General features: G+C 37.4%; 1 protein-coding gene across 1 annotated transcript; it reads left to right on the forward strand.

Annotated features, from left to right (window-relative positions):
* The first annotated feature begins 439 nt into the window (after window positions 1-439).
* LOC121378644 lies at window positions 440-6,971 on the forward strand. The gene is made up of 2 exons (XM_041506914.1): window positions 440-500; window positions 4,951-6,971. The coding sequence occupies exons 1-2, from the start codon at window positions 486-488 to the stop codon at window positions 6,223-6,225; spliced, it is 1,290 nt and encodes a 429-aa protein (XP_041362848.1). The 5' UTR covers window positions 440-485; the 3' UTR covers window positions 6,226-6,971.
* Window positions 6,972-20,105: the final 13,134 nt, after the last annotated feature.

Below are 20,105 nucleotides of genomic sequence, written 5' to 3' on the forward strand. Positions count from 1 at the left end.
GAACTGAGTGAATAGGATTGACTAGATGTGACGCTGACATTTTGTACATAGGGCCATAGGCGTACGGACTCCCATTTTTGTAGGGGGGCAGGTTGGCTTTTAAACGAAAATGTCATACAAAAATGGGAGCCCGTACGCCTATGTTAGCGGTGTTATTCCGGTTCTTAGATTCTGAGGATGTGGATCACTTATCATCATTTCACTTTGGTTCTCTTTCTCCCTCAGGGAAGTGTTCGAAGCGACCTTAGATACACTGGCGGCAGTGTATTTCCTATCTAATTACTTTCGTTGACCATATGTCCCACGGCATACAACCGTAATTAAAATGTGCTGAGTGCGTCGTTAAAGATAGCTCTTTGTTAAACAAGGTGGTTTATTTACGACGCCATTTCGCTGACGGATACATGTTTGATGATACAAGTTTTCAACTCTTTTTCAGAAAGCCGTGTTTAGCTGTTGGATCATTTTGACAGTAAAACAAAACGATGCCTCGATATATTGTAAGTATACCTATATATTATTATTATATTTATTAGTATTAGTATTAGTATTAGTATTATTATTAGAGCTTGTGTGTCGTACTGATTTTACGAAACGATTGTCAGGATTTTTGTTTTGTATTGCCCGAGCGAGAGCGAGAGTAATACATAAATCCTGACACTCGTTTCGTAAAATCAGTACGACACTCACGCGAGTGTAATAATTTCTCTATTATCCATATTATTATTGTTATTATTATTTTTTTTATGAATAACAAGGGCCGACTCAAAAATGTTTCAACCACATCTAGAAGGAAACGACGAAATGACGTCATATTTTACATGCAATCTAGGCTAGGACTGGGTCATGTTATGACGTCGCTTCCCAAAATTACGTCATTACACTTGTCCTTACACGTGTGCTTCGTATGATTATTATTAACACGGTTATGTTGAACCATGTGGATAATATATAGAGAATACTAAACGAGTCCCCGTGAGAGACCGTTTATATTACAACGAGTGTGTTTTCGATCGTACATCACGATCGACAACACACGAGTTGTAATATAAACGGTCTCTCACGGGGACGAGTATAGTATTCTATTTATTACAACGCTACATTATTAATTTGAGTCGCCAAATATATTTTTTGTCTCTCACTAAACAGGACACTGAACGTAAACAAAACAGCGGAGTGGATCATGTGATCGGAGGTCATGACCTCTCAAAAAGCATATCTCACATTGTGGGATATGAAAAATCTCTCACGGGTATCTCCGTGACCGCGGTGTAATAAATATATATATATTTAGAGAATAACTAACGAGCTACGAGGAATTACGAATTATCTGTACCGAGTGAATGAATGTTGTAAACCCTAGCCTTTGGCGAGGGTTTTACAACATTCATTTACGAGGGACAGATAATTCGTAACTCCTCGTAGCGAGTTGGTTATTCTCTTTATTACCCATTGTCAATTTTAACTGATTTTTAATGTAAAAATTCCTCTGCAGTCTACAACAAAGCCATCAGCCATTACGTCATATAATCTTACGCGCATTACATGACGTAATGTAAGTGACGTCATAGCATTAATGACGTTCTTTATACAGCCAAATGTTTACAGTACAAAATAATACAACTGTATTTGCATTTGAAAATAATTATTTTTATATATTACTAAAGCTGCTGCTTATGAAAATATACCATTTCATGTTTACGAAACAAATGAGTCCATTTTTTTTTTGTAAATCTGTGTAGATCGTATAACGTATGTGTAATCTGACTCATGAATGGAAACATTATATGAATGAAAGTGAAGTTCCGGTCATGGCAAACAACCAACCAAACATCGTGATTTTTAAGCCAGCCAATCAGTGGCTGTAGAAGCAATCTGCACACTGTGCAGAGATCGAAAAAATATTACCCCGTATATTTTAGCCCATATGGGTAATAAATATATATATGACCTAGTGTGTCGTACTGATTTTACGAAACGAGTGTCAGGATTTTTTTATTACCCCGGCGAGAGCGAGGACAATGCATACATTCTGACACGAGTTTCGTAAAATCAGTACGATTCACACGCGAGTGTAATAATTTCTTTATTATTCACATAATCTATATATATATATATATATATATATATATATATATATATATATATATATATATATATATAGATGTTATTACCAGATTGTTTTTCGGTATCGTCAATATCATATATTAGGAATAAAAATTGTATTATGCCAGCCTCTGGCGAGCATAATACATTATTTTTATTCCTAATAATATTAGGAATAAAAATAATGTTTCATATATTATATGATATTGACGATACCGAAATACACGAGGGTAATAATCTCTTTATCATATAATCTCAAGCTTAATATAACGTGTTTTTGTAAAGTGTACACGCAACTTTAATTCCAGTCCGCCATTACTAGATATTCAAATGACGTAAGAATATGTGGCGCGGTGTATTTTTGAATGGAAATGACGTCAAACTCAAATGACGTCATTTTGAATGTCCTTACATCAAAACAAACTAGGGCTTAACGTTTTTTTGTTTTCTGAACGCTGGACAGCTTTCAGTGTCAGGCGTCGAAATAAGCATTGTGTCTGGTAACCCATTTACAGGTTACCAGAAAATATAGCCTGGTAACCTGTAGGTTACCACAACTATATGAAAGTTAGAATTTAATTCCTGTTACTACTACTACTTTTAACGCGGACGTTCTGAAATTGTATCGGTCCGCGCGAATATCGGTACGAGAAACGATATCCGGAAGTAAATGAAAACGCGGATTGCCGAAATTGCTTTGCAATTGCACAAGTGCGTGCGAACATCAATGCAATTCCTTACGAGAAAATGAAACGTTGAAGTCCGGAATGCAATGCCTGGTTTACGTTCAGAAACGAAACTACAATTCGTTGACATTTTTGTCGAGAACGAAACACCGTTCTCGACTTTTCTTACATGTGGTAACCTCCTGGTAACCCGAACGACCGTTCTCGACTTATTTCGATGCCTGAGTGTCAAATTGCCATTGAAATGTTTTTATTCGATGACTGTGAATGCATACGTAAATTATGGAGTGTCACCCAAGTACGTTTGCTTAAATGTCAATAAACCTAGTGCCATGACCTCGATTAATTTACATCTAATTTGCAAACTTATCAAATTCTCAAAGTATGTGATCCGAAAAATATCACATACTTTGATTGCACTGAAAACGTAAGATATTATATGATAAATATAGATTATTATACGAGCTAGTGTGTGGTACTGATTTTACGAAATGAGTGTCAGGATTATTGTATTACCCTAGCGAGAGCGAGGGTAATACATGAATCCTGACACGAGTTTTGTAAAATCAGTAAGATTCACATACGAGTGTAATAATTTGTTTATTATCCGTATTATCCAAAATATTGTTTTTATGAATAACAATTTTCCGAGCGATTACTTCGAGAGAAAGCCGCATTAAATTATGACGTCGTTTCCCAAAATTACGTCATTTGTTGTGCACGTGAAATCAAACGAGTCTATGTTAATCGGTATTTGCAACGTAGTCCTCAGAGGAAACCCGCTACATTTTTTCTAATGCAGCAAGGGATCTTTTATATGCACATTCCCACAGACAGGAAGACACATAACACATTTGAATGGATTCATCGAGATGGTTCGATCCTGCGACGCAAGCACCTCAAGCGACTGATATAAATGCCGCCCACAATATTTACAAATAGCAAATATATTTCATATTCCATATACTTACCTTTTCTGACACCCAATGGCCAATGTGTTTTGTGTCGTTAAACTTTCATTCATTCATTTGTATTTATTGAATTGGAATATAATTCAGCAACCGGGAAGGTTCACACGAACCTAATTATAGAATCAGAAATGCTTTACAAGTAGAGATCAGAATATGTTTTTATTGCGCACAGTCCAAGTCTTTGCGATCGGTACAGTGTATTCATTGCGTTTTTCGTTTTGTACACGTGAGGTCATTAGACATAGACTTAGATACGGTTTTAACGTGCTCATATACCTCTATGGTTTCGAACACGCCTACCTCGAGTCCGGCCTCCGATAAGATTGGTGGTCTGACTCGGGGCAGGAAAAACCTAACTACTATAAAAATTTAGAGATTTTGAAATTTAGTGCCAAAATAATAAATAAAAATATACCAACATTAATAATTTTTGACTGCGTCTTTAAAACATATATAACCTTATTCTATGATAATTATAAAAATTTAATTTGACGCAATTTTAGATGGGGAAGTTTAAAAATATATAATTTACCTATATAATACAATTATTTAGTCCCCAGAGGTAAGGAGGAAGGGTAGGGGGGTAGGCCCGGCCCACAGAAAAGGTATATTAAATTTAATATTAATTAATTAAAAAACATATAAGGAAATTATTAGAAAAGATTACCAATCCTATTTCGGGCATTGGTATGACCAGGAGGGGGTGAGGGGGTGAGAAGGGAGGCCGGAACTTTCACTAAACATAAGGCCAAACCGCCTACGCCCTATGGCCCCAAAGAAACCTAACCACCGGCATCACAACCGCAGCTCGATCCAGTCATGGCAACCAATTGTATTAAAAATAATATATTTAGTAAAGAGTCACTAGGAGAGTGACTCAACTGCAACAGTAGTTATCCAGTGTTGTGTCACTAGTAGAGTGACACAATAACCCCTTTAGGGGGTAATTCTTGAAGTAGTTGAAGGAAAGTTTTGCATGTCCATGAGGTCATTGTGATCCATGTGAAATTGAGAAAGGAATACATTATACTCTTTCACATATTTGAATTTGAGGTGGCCGATGTTGTTGTTCGAAGGTGTCTGCGCTCTCATCACATTTATTTCACTTGGTTTGTTATTTTTGATATGTCACTATGTTATATAATAAATATATGTCTTTTCACAACAAATTTTGTGTAATATTTCAGAAACGAGGAGCAATTATTTTCTCTCTGTCCTTCGTCTCTTTTGCGGTGATACACATCTTTTATACATACACTGGAGTACACGAGACTCCGAGACGGACAGACCAACTGGGGAATGGTGTTGATACTATAGACAGAGATCTGGACAACGGGGTGACAAGAGAGTCTGGCCAAGGGAGAGAATCCGTTAAAATCAGACTTTCAGACTTTCGGGAATCATCTAAAAATTTCTTTCTCGATAAACCTGTCACCAACATTAAATTGTCGAATAATGACGTATCTTCATCACGAAAGGAGCCTGGAAGAAGAGCGAGGTATCTGGTTTATCGATGTGGCGGGAAGTTCACTTTCTGTGGAGGGTGGGCTGATCGATTTAAGGGCATTGCTATAGGATATCTCATTTCAAAAGTAACCAATAGAACGTTCGGAATCAGCATCACGCATCCCCCATGTGACCTACAGCGATACCTGCTACCCAATCAGATTGCGTGGAATATTGACTTATCTAACACGGTCGTAAAGTCTAAGAAAAACAGCGTTGGATATCATGATGTCATCTCTGACGTGAACTTCTACCACTCGATTGAGAAGATGGACTTTGACAAATACCTTAAAGAAGACCTTGTGTTTTTTAAAGGTAATCTGGATTATGTCGATAAGTTTAAAAACAATTACCGTTACTTAAATCAAAACGCGTGGCTTGCAAATTTAACACGTGATCAGATTTACGCCAAAGTATACAATCAGCTTTTTTCCTTGGCACCAGATATTCAAAGAGATCTCTCTTCGTTTCTGAAAATCGCCAGACCAACTCCATCTCACAAACTAGTCTGTTCCCAGATCAGAGTTGGGCGCAACCCTACCAACCCGAGAGATCGAGCTAACATTGGTTCCAAGGAGGATGTTTCAAAAGTGTGGCGATTTCTCGGCCAGTACAACGATCCTGATAAATACAGAATATACGTCACATCCGATTCGGAGCAGGTACGCACCGAAGCGCATGCGCGTTTTGGTAAAATGCTCGTCGACACCGAAGGACCACTGGTGCATATCGACAAGTTTACGAACAGCACGAGTGTGTGCGATGGGATGAGGAAACTTATTCTCGATCAACATGTCCTCATGAACTGTGACGTGTTTCTGCTCACCTTCAGTGGGTTGGGTCGTATGGCAGCTTATCTGAGACAGAAGGAGTCCGGTCTGTTTTGTCTTGTGAAACACGAGATCGTCAGCTGTTCTGCTCACACTCTCAAGGAATTGTACAATGTGTTTGGTTAGATAGGCCTACGTTTATGCTTGATAGGTACACGGTTCGCCGTCCGGTACCGGCTCCCACCAGAGCGAGTTTTAACGACTCGATGGGTAGGTGTAAGGCCACTACACCATCTTTTCTCACACTAACCAATAACAACTAACCCACTGCCCTGAACAGACAGCCCAGATAGCTGAGGTAAGTGCCCAGGGTAGCGTGCTTGAACCTTAATTGGATATAAGCACGGAAATAAGTTGAAATGAAATGATTGGATTAGGTCCCCATGCGAATACCATGGCAGAAATGTGCAAACAGCTACGTCTAGATTGGTGTGAAAACAATTTTGAGGTCCTAGCTATGACACTTAATAAACAACTAGTTAATATTTGGACACTGAATTTGGACGAAAAGCTGGTAAAAATATATATAAAAAAAAACCCTGTTAAATTCGTAGCGTGGCAGATACGGAACTATATGTGGTAGAATAGCGGCGGTAAAAACATTAGCTATGTCAAAACTAACTCATATTTGTACCAGTCTACCAAATCCACCTAATGAATATATATTGAAAATAGAATGATTTTCTCATTTATTTTGAAAGATGGTCCATATAGAATTAAACACTTAGTTATTAAAAATATATATACTGAGGGTGGGTTAAAAATAATTGAAACCTTAACATTTATTAAAGGTTTAAAAGTTTCATGGTTAAGACGCTACTTTTAATCAGACTGCAAACGGAAATGGTTTATTTAGAGAATAACTAACGAGCTACGAGGAATTACGAATTATCTGTACCGAGTGAATGAATGTTGTAAACCCTAGCCTTTGGCGAGGGTTTTACAACATTCATTTACGAGGGACAGATAATTCGTAACTCCTCGTAGCGAGTTGGTTATTCTCTTTATTACCCATTGTCAATTTTAACTGATTTTTAATGTAAAAATTCCTCTGCAGTCTACAACAAAGCCATCAGCCATTACGTCATATAATCTTACGCGCATTACATGACGTAATGTAAGTGACGTCATAGCATTAATGACGTTCTTTATACAGCCAAATGTTTACAGTACAAAATAATACAACTGTATTTGCATTTGAAAATAATTATTTTTATATATTACTAAAGCTGCTGCTTATGAAAATATACCATTTCATGTTTACGAAACAAATGAGTCCATTTTTTTTTGTAAATCTGTGTAGATCGTATAACGTATGTGTAATCTGACTCATGAATGGAAACATTATATGAATGAAAGTGAAGTTCCGGTCATGGCAAACAACCAACCAAACATCGTGATTTTTAAGCCAGCCAATCAGTGGCTGTAGAAGCAATCTGCACACTGTGCAGAGATCGAAAAAATATTACCCCGTATATTTTAGCCCATATGGGTAATAAATATATATATGACCTAGTGTGTCGTACTGATTTTACGAAACGAGTGTCAGGATTTTTTTATTACCCCGGCGAGAGCGAGGACAATGCATACATTCTGACACGAGTTTCGTAAAATCAGTACGATTCACACGCGAGTGTAATAATTTCTTTATTATTCACATAATCTATTATATATATATATATATATATATATATATATATATATATATATATATATATATATATATATATATATATATATATATATGTTATTACCAGATTGTTTTTCGGTATCGTCAATATCATATATTAGGAATAAAAATTGTATTATGCCAGCCTCTGGCGAGCATAATACATTATTTTTATTCCTAATAATATTAGGAATAAAAATAATGTTTCATATATTATATGATATTGACGATACCGAAATACACGAGGGTAATAATCTCTTTATCATATAATCTCAAGCTTAATATAACGTGTTTTTGTAAAGTGTACACGCAACTTTAATTCCAGTCCGCCATTACTAGATATTCAAATGACGTAAGAATATGTGGCGCGGTGTATTTTTGAATGGAAATGACGTCAAACTCAAATGACGTCATTTTGAATGTCCTTACATCAAAACAAACTAGGGCTTAACGTTTTTTTGTTTTCTGAACGCTGGACAGCTTTCAGTGTCAGGCGTCGAAATAAGCATTGTGTCTGGTAACCCATTTACAGGTTACCAGAAAATATAGCCTGGTAACCTGTAGGTTACCACAACTATATGAAAGTTAGAATTTAATTCCTATTACTACTACTACTTTTAACGCGGACGTTCTGAAATTGTATCGGTCCGCGCGAACATCGGTACGAGAAACGAAATCCGGAAGTAAATGAAAACGCGGATTACCGAAATTGCTTTGCAATTGCACAAGTGCGTGCGAACATCAATGCAATTCCTTACGAGAAAATGAAACGTTGAAGTCCGGAATGCAATGCCTGGTTTACGTTCAGAAACGAAACTACAATTCGTTGACATTTTTGTCGAGAACGAAACACCGTTCTCGACTTTTCTTACATGTGGTAACCTCCTGGTAACCCGAACGACCGTTCTCGACTTATTTCGATGCCTGAGTGTCAAATTGCCATTGAAATGTTTTATTCGATGACTGTGAATGCATACGTAAATTATGGAGTGTCACCCAAGTACGTTTGCTTAAATGTCAATAAACCTAGTGCCATGACCTCGATTAATTTACATCTAATTTGCAAACTTATCAAATTCTCAAAGTATGTGATCCGAAAAATATCACATACTTTGATTGCACTGAAAACGTAAGATATTATATGATAAATATAGATTATTATACGAGCTAGTGTGTGGTACTGATTTACGAAATGAGTGTCAGGATTATTGTATTACCCTAGCGAGAGCGAGGGTAATACATGAATCCTGACACGAGTTTTGTAAAATCAGTAAGATTCACATACGAGTGTAATAATTTGTTTATTATCCGTATTATCCAAAATATTGTTTTTATGAATAACAATTTTCCGAGCGATTACTTCGAGAGAAAGCCGCATTAAATTATGACGTCGTTTCCCAAAATTACGTCATTTGTTGTGCACGTGAAATCAAACGAGTCTATGTTAATCGGTATTTGCAACGTAGTCCTCAGAGGAAACCCGCTACATTTTTTCTAATGCAGCAAGGGATCTTTTATATGCACATTCCCACAGACAGGAAGACACATAACACATTTGAATGGATTCATCGAGATGGTTCGATCCTGCGACGCAAGCACCTCAAGCGACTGATATAAATGCCGCCCACAATATTTACAAATAGCAAATATATTTCATATTCCATATACTTACCTTTTCTGACACCCAATGGCCAATGTGTTTTGTGTCGTTAAACTTTCATTCATTCATTTGTATTTATTGAATTGGAATATAATTCAGCAACCGGGAAGGTTCACACGAACCTAATTATAGAATCAGAAATGCTTTACAAGTAGAGATCAGAATATGTTTTTATTGCGCACAGTCCAAGTCTTTGCGATCGGTACAGTGTATTCATTGCGTTTTTCGTTTTGTACACGTGAGGTCATTAGACATAGACTTAGATACGGTTTTAACGTGCTCATATACCTCTATGGTTTCGAACACGCCTACCTCGAGTCCGGCCTCCGATAAGATTGGTGGTCTGACTCGGGGCAGGAAAAACCTAACTACTATAAAAATTTAGAGATTTTGAAATTTAGTGCCAAAATAATAAATAAAAATATACCAACATTAATAATTTTTGACTGCGTCTTTAAAACATATATAACCTTATTCTATGATAATTATAAAAATTTAATTTGACGCAATTTTAGATGGGGAAGTTTAAAAATATATAATTTACCTATATAATACAATTATTTAGTCCCCAGAGGTAAGGAGGAAGGGTAGGGGGGTAGGCCCGGCCCACAGAAAAGGTATATTAAATTTAATATTAATTAATTAAAAAACATATAAGGAAATTATTAGAAAAGATTACCAATCCTATTTCGGGCATTGGTATGACCAGGAGGGGGTGAGGGGGTGAGAAGGGAGGCCGGAACTTTCACTAAACATAAGGCCAAACCGCCTACGCCCTATGGCCCCAAAGAAACCTAACCACCGGCATCACAACCGCAGCTCGATCCAGTCATGGCAACCAATTGTATTAAAAATAATATATTTAGTAAAGAGTCACTAGGAGAGTGACTCAACTGCAACAGTAGTTATCCAGTGTTGTGTCACTAGTAGAGTGACACAATAACCCCTTTAGGGGGTAATTCTTGAAGTAGTTGAAGGAAAGTTTTGCATGTCCATGAGGTCATTGTGATCCATGTGAAATTGAGAAAGGAATACATTATACTCTTTCACATATTTGAATTTGAGGTGGCCGATGTTGTTGTTCGAAGGTGTCTGCGCTCTCATCACATTTATTTCACTTGGTTTGTTATTTTTGATATGTCACTATGTTATATAATAAATATATGTCTTTTCACAACAAATTTTGTGTAATATTTCAGAAACGAGGAGCAATTATTTTCTCTCTGTCCTTCGTCTCTTTTGCGGTGATACACATCTTTTATACATACACTGGAGTACACGAGACTCCGAGACGGACAGACCAACTGGGGAATGGTGTTGATACTATAGACAGAGATCTGGACAACGGGGTGACAAGAGAGTCTGGCCAAGGGAGAGAATCCGTTAAAATCAGACTTTCAGACTTTCGGGAATCATCTAAAAATTTCTTTCTCGATAAACCTGTCACCAACATTAAATTGTCGAATAATGACGTATCTTCATCACGAAAGGAGCCTGGAAGAAGAGCGAGGTATCTGGTTTATCGATGTGGCGGGAAGTTCACTTTCTGTGGAGGGTGGGCTGATCGATTTAAGGGCATTGCTATAGGATATCTCATTTCAAAAGTAACCAATAGAACGTTCGGAATCAGCATCACGCATCCCCCATGTGACCTACAGCGATACCTGCTACCCAATCAGATTGCGTGGAATATTGACTTATCTAACACGGTCGTAAAGTCTAAGAAAAACAGCGTTGGATATCATGATGTCATCTCTGACGTGAACTTCTACCACTCGATTGAGAAGATGGACTTTGACAAATACCTTAAAGAAGACCTTGTGTTTTTTAAAGGTAATCTGGATTATGTCGATAAGTTTAAAAACAATTACCGTTACTTAAATCAAAACGCGTGGCTTGCAAATTTAACACGTGATCAGATTTACGCCAAAGTATACAATCAGCTTTTTTCCTTGGCACCAGATATTCAAAGAGATCTCTCTTCGTTTCTGAAAATCGCCAGACCAACTCCATCTCACAAACTAGTCTGTTCCCAGATCAGAGTTGGGCGCAACCCTACCAACCCGAGAGATCGAGCTAACATTGGTTCCAAGGAGGATGTTTCAAAAGTGTGGCGATTTCTCGGCCAGTACAACGATCCTGATAAATACAGAATATACGTCACATCCGATTCGGAGCAGGTACGCACCGAAGCGCATGCGCGTTTTGGTAAAATGCTCGTCGACACCGAAGGACCACTGGTGCATATCGACAAGTTTACGAACAGCACGAGTGTGTGCGATGGGATGAGGAAACTTATTCTCGATCAACATGTCCTCATGAACTGTGACGTGTTTCTGCTCACCTTCAGTGGGTTGGGTCGTATGGCAGCTTATCTGAGACAGAAGGAGTCCGGTCTGTTTTGTCTTGTGAAACACGAGATCGTCAGCTGTTCTGCTCACACTCTCAAGGAATTGTACAATGTGTTTGGTTAGATAGGCCTACGTTTATGCTTGATAGGTACACGGTTCGCCGTCCGGTACCGGCTCCCACCAGAGCGAGTTTTAACGACTCGATGGGTAGGTGTAAGGCCACTACACCATCTTTTCTCACACTAACCAATAACAACTAACCCACTGCCCTGAACAGACAGCCCAGATAGCTGAGGTAAGTGCCCAGGGTAGCGTGCTTGAACCTTAATTGGATATAAGCACGGAAATAAGTTGAAATGAAATGATTGGATTAGGTCCCCATGCGAATACCATGGCAGAAATGTGCAAACAGCTACGTCTAGATTGGTGTGAAAACAATTTTGAGGTCCTAGCTATGACACTTAATAAACAACTAGTTAATATTTGGACACTGAATTTGGACGAAAAGCTGGTAAAAATATATATAAAAAAAAACCCTGTTAAATTCGTAGCGTGGCAGATACGGAACTATATGTGGTAGAATAGCGGCGGTAAAAACATTAGCTATGTCAAAACTAACTCATATTTGTACCAGTCTACCAAATCCACCTAATGAATATATATTGAAAATAGAATGATTTTCTCATTTATTTTGAAAGATGGTCCATATAGAATTAAACACTTAGTTATTAAAAATATATATACTGAGGGTGGGTTAAAAATAACTGAAACCTTAACATTTATTAAAGGTTTAAAAGTTTCATGGTTAAGACGCTACTTTTAATCAGACTGCAAACGGAAATGGTTTATTTAGAGAATAACTAACGAGCTACGAGGAATTATGAATTATCTGTCCCGAGTCAATGAATGTTGTAAACCCGAGCCTTTGGCGAGGGTTTTACAACATTCATTCACGAGGGACAGATAATTCGTAACTCCTCGTAGCGAGTTGGTTATTCTCTTTATTACCCATTGTCAATTTTAACTGATTTTTTAATGTAAAAATTCATCTGCAGTCTACAACAAAGCCATCAGCCATTACGTCATATAATCTTACGCACATTACATGACGTAATGTAAGTGACGTCATAGCATAACGGCGTTCTTTTTACAGCCAAATGTTTACAGTACAAAATAATACGACTGTATTTGCATTTGAAAATAATTATTTTTATATATTACTAAAGCCGCTGCGAATGAAAATATACCATTTCATGTTTACGAAACAAGTGAGTCCATTTGTTTTTGTAAATCTTTGTATATCGTATAACGTATGTGTAATCTGACTCATGAATGGAAACATATGAATGAAAGTGAAGTTCCGGCCATGACAAGCAACCAACCAAACATCGTGATTTTTAAGCCAGCCAATCAGTGGCTGTAGAAGCAATCTGCACACTGTGCAGAGATCGAAAATATATATATATTTATTACCCATATGGGCTCAAATATACGGGGTAATATTTTTTCGATCTCTGCACAGTGTGCAGATTGCTTCTACAGTCACTGATTGGCTGGCTTTAAAAAGACAAGATTTGATTGGCAATTACATACTGCCGGGACCACTTTTTGTTCATTCATGATTCCATTCATCGGACAAACTATTACTACGAACTTCAAATATTTTTTTACGATACGAACATTTACGGAATTAAAAATCAAAATATATGTACAAATGTTTAAAAATGTTTTTATTTTATTATTTTGACTGGGGTTTTTTGGAACTATTCTTTGGTGGATACTGTTGGGTGTGCACCGGTAACGGCGCGTATGAATATATTGTTATGGCTGGTAGAGCTTGTTAGTTGTTACAGCAGCGACAACGTAAATATACTTTTAAAATCGTTAAAGATTGACAATGGGTAATAAAGAGAATAACCAACTCACTACGAGGAATTACGGATTATCTGTCCCTCGTGAATTAATGCTGTAAAACCCTCGCCAGAGGCTCGGGTTTACAACATTAATTCACTCTCATCATGACGTCATTGAGACAAACAGATTATTTTTTATTTTTTATACACTCATTTCCATTATTGTAATATTGTTTTATCAATTTGTACAGGATCTGCGTAGAAACAACAGTAGTCTAAAAACAGCAGGTTAATGCATTGAAAAGTAGCCGTCAAAACAGACATTAGACCACTAACTGAACATATTGAAATTTTAAAGAACAATGTCACATTTTAAATAGGAAAAGGTAATAATAAGTGTATAAATGCATTTTATAGCAATTTTGTTAAATTACTATAAAGACAAGATTATTTAATTAATTATGGAACATGGAAACACAAAGTAATGTCACTGTACTGCATTGGATATTTATAACGTTACTGAATGCCTAAGATGTGTTTACATGAAATATAACGTTATCATTAAGTCCATGTGGCGTTTTGGTTCACAGTTCGTGTATCCAAAAAGTTTCTCTAACTAGTCGATGATGTTCATCATTGCTAAATACTTGTTCAATAGGTATAAAAGAAAAGTTAGATATGGAATGATAATTCGTATTGAAGTGGGTATTAACCAACATAGATTTGCTAGGATATAAACTGATGTCGCTACGATGTGCATTCATACGTAAATACAGCTTACCCCCTGTTTGTCCTACATATTGCATACTACATTTTGTGCAAGTGATAAGATAAATCACGTTTGAAGAACAGCATGTCATAGTATGTTTTATGGGATAAACGCGTCCAGTTTGACTGCTTTCAAAGTGCGTTTTTTCTTCAAGGAATTTGTCATTTTTACATTTACTTTTACCACATTTTAATGCAGAGTGTTTTTTATTATCATCATTAGATTGTAGTTTAGAATGAACAAGCATGTCTTTAAGATTATGTGGTTTTTTAAAAGCAACAATTGGTTTACTTTGTGCTAGTATGTTGAGATTACTTGACTGTTCGATTTGGTAGGCATGGGTTGTATGTTACGACAAAAGGTATCATTGTTTCTTGTTCAGACGTAGATGCAGGAGATTCGATATGTATTTCTTTGGGTCCAATTAATGATTTTTCTATAGCATTATTTACAATGGCAGGAGGGTAAAGTCTATTCAAGAAGTGTTTTTTCAAACTATTTAGTTCAGTTTGTAACGTGTCACTGTTTTAAATGATTCTGGTGTACCTTTTAGCTTGACTGAAAGGAATTCCTTTTTTACATGCCTTGGGGTGAGCTGATTTGAAATGTAAATATTGGTGTGTGTTTGTTACTTTTGTGTGAACAGTTGATGAAAAAGATCCACTATCTGTTTTAATGACATCGACATCTAAAAATGTAACTTTATTCCTTGAATATGTGTACGTAAATTGAATGGTAGGGTGCTGTTGATTGGCAGATTCAATGAATTTATTAAGATCTTGTTCAGAATGGTCCCAAATAAAAAATATGTCATCTATATATCTAAGCCAAAGTAGCGGCGATCTAACACATTTTCTCAGCAGAACTTTTTCAAAACAACCCATAAATAAATTATCATAACTAGGGGCCATTCTTGTACCCATTGCAGTGCCTTGTATTATATATATTTATCATACAATATCTATATATATATTTATCATATACTATCTTACATTTTCAGTCCATTCAAAGTATGTGATATTTTTCAGATCACATACTTTAAGAATTTTATAACTATGTGGAGTTCTGTATTTATTACATACCTTCTTTTGTGTTTTACAAAAAAACATTTTTAATTTAACGTCATAACAACCCTTTCTTAAATCTATGATTAATACTCCTTGCATGGATTTAGTTAACGGTAAGAATCATACTCTGCGGCAGTCTTGTGTAATGTTTCAAATACGTTGTGACGTAATTTGTAAATCATATATGACGTCAGTAACTAAAAGGCGCTAACTGCAGTAAAAATAAAAAGGGAATTCCCCATTTAAAAGTTCCGGTCCAGATTGCACATTATGTGCGATACAAGATAAATTTATCACACGGTTTGAAAATGTCTTTATCACTATAGTTAGATTGAATAGGTATGTAATAAATAGTCTTCTTCTTAATTTAACAACGGTTTTCTGTTTTTTAATGTATCTATAAATAATATATATGGTATAACTACGCAAATATATAAATCGTGTAAATAACCCATGTGTTACTGGTATACCTTCCTGAAACATCAGCTGTACATACTTTTTATAGACTTTATATTTAACCGCGTGATATGTGTATTGTTTTGTTCTTTTTCTATGTATGTTGTGATATATGTTTTTGTAAACTGTATCGTTGCTAATACAAAAAGCAACGGATTAAAAAACAAGATACTATGATTTTAAAAGTGCGTCATTCTCTTTTAAAGTCACAGTCACAGACCCTAGTTTAAATCCGTGAACATGGAGACTAAGTTTGGTTATGGTTAATCTACTAACCTGTAACACATAAAGTTACGATAGAAGGAAGGAAGGAAATATTTTATTTAACGACGCACTCAACACATTTCATTTACGGTTGTATGGTTAAGGACCACACAGATATTGAGGGAGGAAACCCGCTGTCGCCACTTCATGGGCTAGTGTTTTCGATTAGCAGCAATGGATCTTTTATATGCACTATGCCACAGACAGGATAGCACATACCACGGCCGTTGATGTATTAGTCATGGTGAACTGGCTGGAGCGAGAAATAGTTCAACTGGCCCACTGACGGGGATCGATCCCAAACTGGGCTACATTTCACCCCAAGTTACAATAGAGTGAAATAAAGAGTCTGTGATGGGGAAATACCCTCAAAAGTTCGTCTTTATAACGGGTGCGGGATTTAGCTCAGTCGGTTGAGTGCTCGCTCGAGGTGCTTGCGTCGCAGGACTGAACCACCTCGGTGGCTCCATTCAGCTTGTTGGTTTTTCTCGTTCCAACCAGTGCACCACAACTGGACAAAGTCCGTGGTATGTGCTTTCCTGTCTGTGGGAAAGTGCATTAGGAAACATGTAATGGGTTTCCTCTTATGACTATGAGTCAGAATTACCAAATGTTTGACATCCAATAGCCGATGATTAATCAATGTGCTCTAGTGGTGTCGTTAAACAAACCAGACTTCGTCTCCATAAACATTACTTCTCTGAGGTACGTGCGTTTATTAAAAACAATTCATAGTATTTGAAACAAAAGGAAAACCAGAAATACTTCGGATGTACGGAGTTGGATAATCTAAACCATGAAATCGAAGTGAAGCGGTTTCAAATACCACAATATGGCTCTAATAATGAAAAATACGCCATAGGGTCTGTCACTTTAAACAGTCTGTCACTTTAAACAGTGGTTGGTATTTGTGTGAAACTTAAGGGCGGGACGTAGCCCAGTGGTAAAGTGCTCGAATGAGGCACGGTCGATCTGGGATCGATCCCCGTCAGTGGGCCGACTGATATATCAAAGGCCGTGGTATGTGTTGTCCTGTCTGTGGGCTGGTGTATATAAAATATACATTGCTACTAATGGAAAAATGTTGTTGGCTTTCCTCTCCAAGACTGTGTAAAAATTACCAATTGTTTGACATCCAATAGTCGATGATTAATAAATAAATAATCATGGAATCAACCACTATTTTGTCAAATATCCATTGGACTTATTGTGCAGAGATACGGTCCTGATCGCGAATAATGAGTTTGTCGTTCGGGTTGTATGGTTATCGGGTCATTCCATTCATTCTTTTCAACTTATTTTCGTGCTTATAGCCAATTAAGATTCGATCTAGCTGTCCTGGGCACATACCTCAGCTATATGGGCTGTCTGTCCAGGACAGAGGGTTAGTTGATGGTGAGAGAGAAGTTGTAATGAACTGGAGTCTGGGTAAGAGCCGGTACCAGGATACAAACCCAGTACCTACTAACCTTATTTCCAGTGACATTTTGACACCACTAGAGCACATTGATTAATTAATAATCGGCTATTGGATGTTAACCATTTGGTAAGTATGACTTGTAGTCAGAGGAAAACCTGAATCTTTTATATGCACTTTCTCACAGACTGGAAAGCACAAACTACGGCCTTTGACCAATTGTGCTACACACAAAAATTCAGTTGAATGGATCCACTGAGGTGGTTTGATCTTGCGACGCAAGCACCTCATGCTAGCGCTCAACCAACCGAGGTAAATCCCACCCCAATGGTGACGTAACCGCTACACTATCGATACCGGTGATGATGTATCTTGCACACATAGCGTTGTTTATTTAAATATTTCTTGTGTGGTGGTAATCACGTGATTAACATATAATTATATATACTAGTATTTACATATTTTATTATTGTGTGGTTGAAAAAAGCTTATTTATTTACATATTAATTACATGGATGTATCAAATGATTAACAAAACTGTTCACGTTTATTGTACTACAGTGTTACATGGATATCATTGTTATTAATGTGGTGTTAACTTATGATTAACATAATCATGTATATGTTTTTTGGGGTGTGGGGTGTGGGGTTTTTTTACATATTTATTGCAGTGTCACATGATTAATGTAGTTTTTTATGCTTATTTTGTGCTTCTATTACATGAACACAGTTCTTAATTATAACATATTTTGTTATCTTGTTCATTGTCCAACTATAATTCTGGTAATATCACATTCAGATAGGGATTTTCTCTTCTTCTTTTTTTCTTTTTTTCGTTTTCGTTTTCTTTTCTCTTGTCACTGCTCCAAGCAGTACCGCCATTCTGCACCAACTTCATGGGCAGTGTTTTCGAATTAGCAGCACGGGATCTTTAATGCTACCATCCCACGACAGGATCGTCACTTCCACGGCCGTGATGTAAGTCATGGTGAACTGGCGGAGCGAGAAACAGTTCAAGGGGCCCACTGACGGGGCTCGATCAAACCGATTCGCGCATTCAAGCGAGCTCTTTGACCCCTAGGCTACATTTCACCCAAGTTCAATAGAGTGAAATAAAGGCGTCTGTGATGGGGGAATACCCTCAAAAGTTCGTCTCTAGAACGGCGCCGTGCAAAGGGATTAGCAAACCGGCGGTTGAGTGCTCGCCGAGGTGCTTGCGTGAGGACCACGCTGAACACCTCGGGGCGCCCTTCAGCTGTGGGGTTTTCTCGTTCCCACCCAGTGCCACAACTGGACAAGGTCGTGGATTGTGCTTCCAGTCTGTGGGCGACAGGCATTAGGAAACAGTAATGGGTTCCTCTTATGCACAGTACGAGTAGACCCTATTCAACACCAACAATGTTATCGCACAACTCCAATATCCCCGATTAAGTAATTAATCACCGTGCATCACAGCTAGTGTGTAACAAACCAAAGTTCTTCTCCATAAAATTAGTTCTCAGGGCGTGCGTTATTATAAAAAAACAGTTAGTATTTGCAAACAAAGGATACCAGAAATTCGGATGTACGGAGTTGGATAATCTAAACAATGAAATCGAAGGGTGAAGCGGTTCAAATACCACAATATGGCTTTAATAATGAAAAATACCGCCATTGGTCTGTCACTTTAAACAGGTGTCCCTTTAAAACAGTGGTTGGTATTTGTGGTGAAAAAAGGGCGGGCGTAGCCAGTGGTTAAAGTGCTCGAATGAGGCACCGGGCGAGCTGGGATCGCTCCCCGTCCGTGGGCCGATGATATATCAAAGGGCGCGTGGTATGTGGTGTCTGTCTGTGGGCTGGTTGTATATACAAATTACTTGATGTATTAATGGAAAACTGGTTGGCTTGCCTCGCCAAGGGACTATGTAAAAAAATTACCAAACTGTTTGACATCCAATAGTCGATGATAATAAATAAATAATCATGGAAATCAACCACTATTTTGTCAAATATCGACTGGGACTCATTGTGCCAGAGATACGGTCCTGATCGCGAATAATGAGTTTGTCGTTCGGGTTGTATGGTTATCGGGTGATAACACATTTCATTCATTCTTTTCAACTTATTTTCGTGCTTATAGCCAATTAAGATTCGATCTAGCTGTCCTGGGCACATACCTCAGCTATATGGGCTGTCTGTACAGGACAGAGGGTTAGTTGTTAGTGAGAGAAAGTAAAGTAAAGTTTGTTTTATTTAACGACGCCGCTAGAGCACATTGATTTTTTTATCTTATCATCGGCTATTGGACGTCAAACATATGGTCATTCTGACACTTTTTTTAGAGGAAACCCGCTGTCGCCACATAGGCACTCTTTTTACGACAGGCAGCAAGGGATCTTTTATTTGCGCTTCCCACAGGCAGGATAGCACAAACCATGGCCTTTGTTGAACCAGTTATGGATCACTGGTCGGTGCAAGTGGTTTACACCTACCCATTGAGCCTTGCGGAGCACTCACTCAG

The sequence above is a fragment of the Gigantopelta aegis genome, chromosome 2 (genome assembly GCF_016097555.1).
Source record: "Gigantopelta aegis isolate Gae_Host chromosome 2, Gae_host_genome, whole genome shotgun sequence".
Lineage (NCBI taxonomy): Eukaryota > Metazoa > Mollusca > Gastropoda > Neomphalida > Peltospiridae > Gigantopelta > Gigantopelta aegis.